Source organism: Frankliniella occidentalis, unplaced genomic scaffold, assembly GCF_000697945.3.
Source record: "Frankliniella occidentalis isolate FOCC.00 unplaced genomic scaffold, Focc_3.1 Scaffold1, whole genome shotgun sequence".
NCBI classification, from domain to species: domain Eukaryota; kingdom Metazoa; phylum Arthropoda; class Insecta; order Thysanoptera; family Thripidae; genus Frankliniella; species Frankliniella occidentalis.
In genome coordinates this window covers 3,658,464-3,669,405 of record NW_026267131.1, presented here as the reverse complement: position 1 = coordinate 3,669,405, position 10,942 = coordinate 3,658,464, and the positions used below count along the sequence as shown (strand labels likewise).

General features: G+C 38.2%; 2 protein-coding genes and 1 long non-coding RNA gene across 4 annotated transcripts in view; 2 read left to right on the top strand and 1 right to left on the bottom strand.

Annotated features, from left to right (window-relative positions):
• Positions 1–10,942, top strand: part of LOC127752378 (uncharacterized) — a 346,254-nt gene that overhangs the window by 163,350 nt on the left and 171,962 nt on the right. The window lies entirely within an intron of this gene.
• Positions 357–4,566, top strand: LOC113212604 (neuronal membrane glycoprotein M6-b). 2 transcript variants are annotated; one of them, XM_052277641.1, is made up of 6 exons: positions 357–693; positions 1,179–1,332; positions 1,746–1,905; positions 2,006–2,156; positions 2,245–2,390; positions 2,474–4,566. In XM_052277641.1, exons 1-6 carry the CDS (start codon positions 690–692, stop codon positions 2,609–2,611), a joined length of 753 nt encoding a protein of 250 aa, XP_052133601.1. In that variant the 5' UTR covers positions 357–689; the 3' UTR covers positions 2,612–4,566. The 2 variants fall into 2 exon arrangements, with proteins under 2 accessions (XP_052133601.1, XP_026287171.1); XM_026431386.2 differs by having other exon boundaries at positions 357–1,010.
• On the bottom strand, positions 4,560–10,088 carry LOC113212603 (serine/threonine-protein kinase PLK4). Its single transcript, XM_026431384.2, has 15 exons — positions 9,904–10,088; positions 9,433–9,528; positions 9,141–9,351; positions 8,953–9,065; positions 8,631–8,867; positions 8,401–8,538; positions 7,874–8,316; positions 7,080–7,791; positions 6,781–7,002; positions 6,603–6,694; positions 6,328–6,494; positions 6,108–6,241; positions 5,820–6,032; positions 5,528–5,734; positions 4,560–5,438 (listed from the first exon to the last, which is right to left on the bottom strand). The coding sequence occupies exons 1-15, from the start codon at positions 9,940–9,942 to the stop codon at positions 5,178–5,180; spliced, it is 3,285 nt and encodes a 1,094-aa protein (XP_026287169.1). The 5' UTR covers positions 9,943–10,088; the 3' UTR covers positions 4,560–5,177.

The window sequence follows — 10,942 nt, the reverse complement described above, 5'->3', positions numbered from 1 at the left end:
CCAAACAACCCTCTCCTCTGTATACGGATAGAAATAGAAACTTCTCTGATACACCTGATGGTCAGCTAGCAGCCTGGAGGAACGCTTGGCGAGTTAAAACTCAATCGTTGACTAAATTTTGACGCTAAGTTTTGAGTGGGAGGAAAATCACTGCAGAATCACCAACCTTAGTGCCACCTCCAAACGAAATCCAAACTATATTTTCGGAAAAATTTTAAACCATAAGAAATGAGAAAAATGTAATATGAGATTGAATTGAATCAATAGTCTTGAAACCATTTTTTTTTTTCTGTTTTGTGCTACGACCATGTGCCGTTTCATGAAAGCAGGTTGGCAAGGCATTCCGATCACTTATACTCATTTCGCCCCTCAGTTGTTGTTGTTTAGGCCCTTTTCTAGGTACTTTTTGCGAGTAGCGAAGCAAAACCTTTCTTCCTTCGTTTGCTTCCCCTTTTTTGTGAACCGAGCCCCATTATTCATCCAGAGCCTGATACCCGTTACTTTTCCTTTCTGCCTCAGTGCACTTTGCTTTTCTAGAGGAGACAAGGGTCACGCCGCAAAAGTGTCCTGTCTGTTTGTTTGTTATTTTTTTTCTATCATTGTCGTTTGATATTGGCGTTTCTTTACAATAAGTGTCCTGTTGCTAAAAGTGTCTGCTACTTGGATATCTTCTCAGTGATCATTACGAAATGGGTAAGACCCACGCAATCCACATTGGAATTTAGATTTAAATTTGGACCAGAATCAACAAGTGGGTGGGGTTTGTTTACAAGAGTAGGCCTTCATCACTTTTGCCCTAAGACCCCTCCCATAGATAAGTCCATACGGCTTAATTGTTCTTACCAATATGTCAAGTATACCATTGCAAAATAGAGGAGTGCGGAGGATGGATGATCCTGTAGTTGCACCTTTGCGGCATGGCCGCAATGGTTACTCTCAGGAAAGCATTGGTCGCTTCTCTGAGCACTCTATTCATTCTGCTTATCGTTTGGAGGGTGAGAATCATGAGGGTGAGTGTTTTTACTATTGTTTGAGTTTCATATTTCTGTGCTAGAAGAGAATTATGTCTATTTCCGCTTCCCGGCAGGTAGCAGTGATCTTTAATACTGTTTTCAGTCCTCATGCTTAAAGCTTTGTTGGTTGTCAGTATGGTCTCAACTAATACTTTTCTTTCTCAGGCTGTCAAGATTGTCTTACTCGCATACCTTATGCTACACTCATTGCAACGATAATGTGTTGGGTGGGTGTTGGAGTGTTCTGTGGAACAATGTATCGCGGTGCTACATTATCAGCTTTGATGTTCGAGCAGGTGTTCCACTTTCATCTGCGATGGTGAGTTTCTTTTCCAGATTATCTAGACAATTCCGATAATTCCAAACAAAAATCTTTAAGGAAAAATATTATTTATAACAATGACATAATGTATCTCCAGGCTGCATTTAGGAGATGAGACAAGGTTTGTCAGTGGCATGGTCAATTGACTAATGTGATACTGTTAATAATCTCAAAAAATTATAGATTGTATTTAGGAAAGTGTAGCAGACAAATTGGTATTTAGAATAACACATAGAGTTAGTGGTGCAAATCATGCAGAATATTTATAGCTTTTAGCTTGTCATAGCATTGAAAATTGTATGTAGTGTACTGCAAACTACCAAACGCAGCACACTTCATTTTTATCTACACCATCTTTAGTTCCATCACAAGTCTAACCATGTATTGTAATCCTTCAATTTCTGTTTCAGGTTGGAAGCTGTTCAATTGGTCTTTGTCATATTAGGTGCCTGTATGGGTGCCTTGGGGCTCATGATTCTGTTTGTTGGATGCTTAGCAACTGGTGCAACTAGGCACAAGGTTTATCGTACTTGGCGTGGCCGTGTGGGGGGGCGTGTCTCCTGCGCTGTTGTAAGTCAACATCAATGTGTCTCAAAGGTTCTGGAATTTAAAGTTATACAACTTTCATCACTTATGATTTATGGTGGATTCGTTTTATTTATTTTTTTAGTTCATGGGAATCACCTATACCCTCCAATTCGCTTGGCTGCTAATGCTGTGCTTTCTGGTGGTTGTGACACTTGTGTATACAACTTTCTGGGGCTTATGTTCCAGTAATCGAATTGCTCAGGAAAATCAGTGCATTGACTTTCATCAATTTGGTAAGAGATAATCAATTTGAGACCCTGAAAGATTATTTTTTCTAACAAATTTGATTTGATGTCATTATTGTACTCTCCTGTTTTATAGACTTTCTGTTTCCTGAGAATACCCCACCAGCAGATATGGAAATATGTGGCAATGAAAAGAAATTGTTTTGCAAGGATTATGTTGAACGTGCAGAAGTTATGTTCATCCTTGCTACAGTGGCATGCTTGTTTGTCATATTGAGTCTGGTAAGTAACAATCACTTTCTCTCCTTTCTCTTTAATATGTCTTAATAAATTTTTTAGATTGTAAATTATCTTTTAAATTCCAGATGCATTACTTGATGTGCTTATCTGCTAACTACGCTCACATCCGAGACCATGAAAAGTTTCAAGAGCTGCAAGACCTTCAATACATTCCTGACGTGACAGATATGTCAACAGCCTCAAAGGATTATCGAGAACGTTGAAGAGCTTTGTTTGAATATTTTTGAGAGGTTAAACATTCCATATTTTATTATTTTCTTCCTCTTGCTAGCTTGAACTTGTGGATGTTCATTGAAAAGTTCATATCTGTCTAAATTTCAGCGGTAATTTTGTTCTTCTTTCCATTTTGAGTTTGAGTTTTGGGTTTTCCTTAGAAGTGAGATTTGTCCAATGCTGTGCTATGGTTGTGACATTTTATGATCAATTTTTGGGATGTTTCAGTTAGTATTTGGTCAATTCCTTTAAAAACTTTGACTTCTTGAGTCTATGTTATCGCAGCTAATATGTAGGCATGTCTTAACCAAGAGTTTAAAGTCTTAATCATTTTGCCAGCAAAAAATATTTTCTGAGAAGTATTTTTGGCAACTTTGTCTATATAGTCTTTTCCTATATCGTTTATACGCCTTAAAGGCTCTTTATTATACAGTGGTTTAAGTCAAAATATGTGAAAAAAGTAGTTTTACCCTATTTCTCTCCCTTCTTGCTCCACTGTCGTTGTAATGCTTTCTACCACTGCCATGGTATATCCATTAGATTCATTTATTTTTAAGTCTGTGGTGGATTATATATGGTTTCTGACGCCCACTGCTGTCCTTTTACTTCCTGTATGGAAGTTAAGTTACTAAAGCGAATTAAAATTTGTTGATTTTTTATGTTTTTGGACCAGTTCTCTAATGGATTAGCTAAATGTATGGTTACTCAAAACATAAAACATGTCTTTTTGACTTCACTTCTATTTATTTAACAGCTTAGATACCTATGTTTAGAGATCTTCTAGGGAACAGAAATGTATTAAACTTTTGATAAGTGCATGTATAAAGTCATTCAAATGCACAACTTTTCAGTATTTTACAAATAACTAGCACAATACAAGCCATTATGCTTTTTTGAGGCACTAAGGAAAGATGCTAATGAGCATTCTTTAGACTGCATTGCTGTGTACAATATGTATGTCATGATCTCACCTATTTTTTGTGTGTGATGTATGGTGTTGACTTAGTTCTAGCAGTTATCCAAACTGAACAAAGAAAACAGAAATATTTGAATAATTTTTCTTGTACTTTTTTGACTGAATTTACATTGTGAGATGAATCCTTACCATATTGCCTTAAATGTAAGAGTTGTGATCATTCTGCCGTCTGACCTATATTTGGTGTTACATTGCAGACTGCTGTTTGTTGGTTGTTCATTGGTTGTTATTCATTTTTGTGCCTTCCAAATTTTTGTGTTGTGATTATTTAAGGAAAGTTTATTGTATAGTCTTTATGGAGATTTTATCAAATCCATATAGGTAATATATATTTTCTGCAAGTTTTCCCTGCTTTAGATTTATATGATAATTATCTTTCTTTCCTGATGAGAGTAGGATTAGATCTTTTGAGAAGCATCTTATATATTCCCACAGCCCTACATTCCTTAGCTTTTTTGCAAATTAACTAGAATTATCAGTAGATCTTTGAAAATCCTGATCATTCCCAATTCAATAGTAACTCTTGTCTTCACTTGGTTCATATTTTAAAATACTGTAAGTACCTAATAGACTTGTATCTTCCAATGAATCCGTCCTCACCCGCCTATTGTGTGTTATAACAATAAAGTGACGTACTTGCAAGGGTTTGGACAACCCAACTGTGTAAGTTTTAACTTTGTGTACCAGTCCACTTTTTCAACCATTGTTCATCATTGCTATGTATTTTCTATTAAGGTATTATTTTTGTAAAAGAAAGTTTTTTACCTGTAGTTAGTATTCTAAATAGTTATTGTATTCAAATGCTTAGAACAACTCATCTAATTCTGAACTGTGTTATACCTTACACTTATATATCGTGGTCACCTTTTCAGTTAAATAGAACACCTTATTTTATTTTTAAGCACCCTTGTACGTTTAATATTCTACAAGTACAAAAATTTTGTTTAAATAAATTGGCACAGTTGCGTATGAATATAATTATTTATTCCAACTTCTAAAATGTATAAAACAAGCCAAAACCTTTTACATAAATCAGTTTTCTATAATACATTAGGAGGCAGAACTTGACGTAAAAGGCTAAAAACACGTACATCAATTCATAAAATTTCGCTGCTCTTAAAGCAATTTACAGTTTTGCTCAAGGTAATGCTAAAGTGAGTCACTAACAACTAACATAAGAAGTCCTTTTACATCAAAGGTAGGTAACTAGAATCCTTAACTATACAAAACATTACATATCATGAAACAGTCACTAAAATAACAACAATTTCAGAACTGGTGTTTCCAAGAACCAAAACAATTACCTCAGTTCTTGGCCACATCAGCTGAAGCCAGATATTTAGCATACTAATAAAGTTTATATTACAACATAAATATAAAGTCTAAGAATTAGCAAAATTCTTTTTAAAAAAATAATTTCTATACATCTTTTATTCATGGAAATCACCATGATTGATAAGAAAACAATTATTTGGACATATACTATGCACTATTTATGTTAATTTAATGATAATCACAGATTAAAACTTAGGACGGATCTTGACAGCTGGGGGTCTGACAACTTGTTTTTTGTTTTTTTTTTATCTTATAGACCGCACTTTGGGTTTATTTACTATCCTTGGCATATTGTCAGAGCAGGATGGAGCCTTCTCCATTAGACTTTGGATAATTCTAGGCACTTGTGCTAACCGATCACGAAGCCATTCGGGAACTGTTTCTTCTGGTCCACAACGCACCACTTGTGACCCGTCAGCACAGTGATAACTAATGCCAGTATTTGAGGCATGTACTTTCAGCTGTGATCCATCGTAGTAATCAATCCGAACCTCTCCTGATGCAAGCTGGGAAAAAATTAATGGTATTTTGACAAACAGAAACAAGAGTGGTTGTGGTGGGGTGAAAACTACATTTACTTATGATTTATGATTACCTGTGTTGCTGTACCAACACCTGACACATCAACTCTCCTCACACCACTGTTAATGCTGGTTGGAGAGGTTGCTCTCTTGATCCGAGTGCTATGCCTACTGCCAGGGCGAGACACTGGAGTTTCTGCTATGTGGGCTATTCGAGAACCACATGATTTGATGGAGTGTAACGGTACAGTAGATATCGAGGATACCTCAAATGATTTAAGCTGGAAACAATTTAGAATAACAATTAATTTGCTTCGGTTCCTTGAAAATAAAGCAATTCCTTCATCCTATCATTTCTGTACTTACAGTTGGCGTGTTAGGAGATATGAGAGGACCACGAAGGTGGTTATCGCTCATCATATTCGTAAAATTTTCTTTACCCTGCAAAGTTGTGGAAATTGCATTGGGGCGGCGTCCTACAATAACTGGGAAAACACATCTTGCACCATGGCTTGCCTGTGCACTGGTTCCCACCAACCGAGCAAGACAGCGCTCTAGCATGACACAATGCTGATAGCACTGAAAAATATTTGATAGAGGAGTTAATACCCAATGGCAATAGGATACATTTTAATTGCAAAATAAGCTACCAACCTGCAGAAAATGATCCCATAAAACTTTGGGTGCTGCTGCAAGGCTACGTGCATGCTCTGGAGACATAATAACATTGTTACGGCCTTCTTGGTCAATTAGACAGACACCTTCACTTGTCCTTGATACTTTTCCACCTAGGTCATGACAGATAAACACTTGATTAAATGTAAAGACAAAAAAGAAAAGAAATGCTGGACAGTTTTTAAATCCTAATCCTTACCGTCATAAAAGCATGATTCAAAGTCAGGATTAGGCATGTTTTCCATCAAATGTGATTTAGCTTTGTCACTGTACAATGTGACTTTTGGGGTTTTTGCACGAACTAAATTCACAAAACGTACAGCATATTCATACTTTTTCCAGTGTTTTTCTGGAAGTGACTCATAACTGTACAAAATAATAATTCAGGAATTAGAATTACATTAAAAACACATTTTAAACTAGAAATTCATGACAACCAGGGGCATTTTAAAAAAAGTAATAATAATTTCATACCTGAAAATAGCATCCGAACCCTGATCTGGCAGATCAGGTGGTTTGTCTCTAACAATTGCTCCCTTTCCTCCATTCATTTGGTACAAAACAATCTGAAAATAGACAATGAAGGTTCGTGAAATTGGTAAACTAAAAAACTGACTAAAGATAGTAGGAATAACATTAAGTGACTTCTTACTCTTAATCCATCATTGGAAATACGGCACACGTCAATTACTCTCTCCTCCCGCGAAGGTCCTTTTTTCTTCAAAAACTCAATAACCACTTCTCCAGACTCCAGAATGCTGAGAACGGCATTTTTTGTACGGTGACGAGTGGGAAGCAGCCGCAGAGTATTCAGAGGTGGAGCTTGGCTTTTAGACTTTAGATCTTTCTCCTTGGAAGTTTTTAAGCCAGTAAACTAAAATGGGGGGAAAAAAAGCAAATTAAGTACACTGTAGCATAATGGCTAGTTTGAGCTCTCATCTTCCTACTCACCATCTGGTGACAAAACTCTTCCATACTGACAGACGGTTTTATTGTTCCCAACACATCAGTATCCAAACTTCTCCTACGATCCAAAATTGGAGAATAGTTGTCTTCTTCACTACAAATGGGTGTTTTCTTTGGAACTGACACTCGTTCAGAAAATTTATGTCCTGAGTGGGTGCTGGAATCTTTCACATTTCTTTCAAAAGTGTCATCATCTGTGTGGTGACTGCAATGGCTACCACCACACCTGCCACCTCTGGACCCTGAGCCACAGTGAGATTCCATTTCTGCTTCACAACATGAATCAGTACCCCGTCCAACATCAAGAGAAACTACTTCCATCTTGCATGTTAAAGAAGAGCATTTTTTATGGCCATGTTTGACATCCTCTGAAAATTGGCATTCATCTTTCAAAGCTTCACTTCTGACGGATGATTTGTGACCAAAACTTTGTGTCCGAACCAGTGTTGATGGTTTCCAGTTAATGTCAGAGGTACAGTCAGCAGAGCACGTTGAGACTCCATTGTTGCGGCTGTGTCGACAAGCTTTATGTCGATTTTGAGCATGGTGGGAGAGGTTTGGTGAGTGATGCAAAGACAGTTGATTATGAGAATGTTTGGAAGGTAAGCTGGTGTATTCTCCTGGTTCACAGCCACTTAGTTTGGACTTCAAATAATTTGAGCCCAAACCTCTTGTTCCATGATACCTATCTTCAGACCTTTAAATACAATTGATTGAAAAGTGAGACCACCAAAAGATGTACTAGAAGCATAACTATGATATTATTGAAAGAAACTCACCTTGATCTACTTCTGGATGGTGCTGACACAAACCTCTTTTGAGGTAGAAGTGCTTGACAACCAGCATCATAGCGTTCAGTTTCACTGTCGTCTCCACTGTCACACCCATATGACTTACCAACACGATTTATGTCAGCATTGTGTTTATAACTCTCATGATCAAATACCTTGTCCATTTTTTTATGACCTGAGTGGTTATGATGAGACACATGGGGCGACTTTGAATAACTAGGTTTGCTAGGTTGGTTCAAATCATAACTGTTGTGGCTGATATTGCATGCACTTTGATCCTTGAGTATGGCTGCAACAGTGAGTGGAGCAGAAGCCTTTTTCAATCCATCTCTGCTTGACATGGTGTCCTTGGAATGTTGGAGAGAATGTGTTCCTTCAGTTGTCATAGTGCACATGCCACTGTCTTCAGATTCTCGGTGTGGATACTTTCTCTGAAAACAAGAAAAAGAAGATGATAATTAGCACTGGAATCAAGCAAAATGTAAAAAAGTCCTACTACAATTATAAATACAAACCTTCTCAAGAGGATTTTGTTTGGAGCGTGAAAGGAAAGGATGCTTTAATATGGCATGTAATTTAATTCGATCTCTTGGATTTTTCTTCAGAAGTTGATCTATGAGATCTTGAGCTTCTGCTGAAAGATGAGAGGGCATCTGCAGAAAATAATAAAAGTAAGTACACTACTCTATCTTCTACACTGAAAAGCCTGAGAAACAAACACAATATTTTAAGAGTTGTTTAATACCGTGTAGTCAGCCATAACAACCCTGGTCAACGTGCTCTTGACTGCATCAGTGTCAAAAGGAGGGTGCCCAACAAGAAGTGTGTAGAGCATGCAGCCAAGCCCCCACACATCTGCTTCTAAACCATGAGAGCTGCGAGTTGCCACTTCTGGTGAGATGTAATTAGGTGTACCGCACATTGTGAGATGTTTTTCATCAGCTCGATTCAATTGAGTTGCCAGTCCAAAATCTGCTATTTTCTGTTGAAATTAAAAGAATTAGTTAATACAAGTTGGCTTTTTCTCTAAGCATTGTGTTTAGAGTTAAAATAAAATGCATACTTACCACTTGCATTTTGCTGGATAACAATAAATTTGAAAGAGTCATATCTCTGTGAAGAATTTTATGAGAATGTAGGTATAGAAGACCCTGAACAACTTGAGAAAGAATGTGACTTGCTGCAACAAACCAAGGGTATTAAATAACTGAAACTGGAGAGCCTTTGACAATAATTGATATAAAGTTTAATTTACCTTCATCTTCGGTTAAAATGCGATCATGCTTTTTGAGATACCTTTGAAGTTCTCCATTGTGACAAAGCTCCAGGACTAGATAAACATAGTTAGAGTCTTCAAAAAAGGTATAGAGTTCCAATACAGCTGGGTGTTTTAATCTTGAGTGAATTGACACTTCTTGTTTGACACGGTTAACCATTCCCGCCGCTCTCATGAGAGTTTTGTCGATCTATAAGCGGAAGACAGAGACAGTGTGTGATAAAAGTGTCCATGAATCCAGGAAAATAAAATGATTTATTTCAATTCTCACCATTTTTATGGCAACTTCCAGCCCTGTCTTCTTGCATCTTGCTTTATGCACAGTAGCAAACCCCCCTTTCCCAAGAAAATGGCCTACTTCATAGTCCTGTGAACAAGAAAATATATTTAGGTAATACTTTCATGAGTGAGAGGGAGAAGATACTAGGAGTAGGAGGCTGCTTTGATCTGCTGTAAATGAGCCATTATAAGCTTTCATCAAAAATGTAACACACAACAAACAAATCTTAACATGACAGATAAGCTTGTTCAGACAGAAGCTTCTAATGACAATCTTAACCTAAAAACTTTGTACTGTCATAAAATCGAAGTGTCACAGCTGACATAACAGGCGTGTCGATTTAAGATAAATTATACTTAAGGCACGATTAGAGAGAGCAAATAAATATTATTCTGCAATGTTTGTAAATTAGTTAAAAAGTAAGAGAGATGTACTTGTTGACATCATGAAACCGCAACAAACCTCAATTCTTTCCCCAAAGCTAGAGGATTCGTTCATCATTTTGTATGTTGTTTATTACGACGATGTTGATTATTAAGCCCAAAAAGGGCTTTCGTTAGGAAAGGACGCAATTATCGCCGAATTTCTTTAAAAACGACAGGTAAATCACCAGGTAAATACAAAAAACACATTTCGGCGGCACTCTAAACGACTCCTTTCGTTACCAACCTGATTAAAAATATTAGCTGAAAAATATATCTAAGTTACTGAAGTTTCACCTCTAATTTTCATCTAAATATTTAATTAAAAACAATTTAAAATCTCCTTGGACATGAAAGTCTTATGAATATCAAAACATCAGAGGTTGTAGACATTGTGAATTTTCTTGGCGTTGGTGAACCTGAAAATGCTCGGCCGGTCTCCGAAGCTCATCGCCGAGCTGCTTCGGGTGAGTTCGGCTTTAGAGCAGCGCGAAATTCAAGTACACAGTTTTCCCTACCTCGCAGCTCAAGGCAGCTCAGTGCTAAAGTCGCTCATACTTGAACTATAGTACCCGTTGCCGAACACGGTCGTTTTAACGGCTATGCCCATCGCCAAGGCCCATCGCTGTCGGAGCAAGCGATGTTTCAGTTTGGGTTGCTGCGATCCTGTCAGTTTAGCGACATGGAGCTAGGGACCGTTCACTTATTACGTCAAGCAAATTTTAGGCGTTTTTGACTCCTCCCCGTCCCCTATGTCCCGGGGCTACCCTAACCTGCAAATGCTTTCAGGACGGGATTGTTGGGCGGTCACATATCCCCCCCTCCCCCCCCCCCCCGCGTTACGTAACTTGCGGACGACCCCACGCAAGAGGCCACGCAGGACAGACAAGTACTCCGTTCTTTGTGCACGGGGCCGGTCGTGAGTTCCAGTGCCGGTAAGTAGCCCAGGACCGGCCCTACACCCGCAATGTCAGCCTGGTGCCTGCTTGCCGAGCCGCCTGCCTCTCCTTGCGCAGCTGCTGCTCCGGGGGTGTGATGCGATGGGGGAGGAAAGAGGCGGTAGGGGAGGGGAGAGGGGG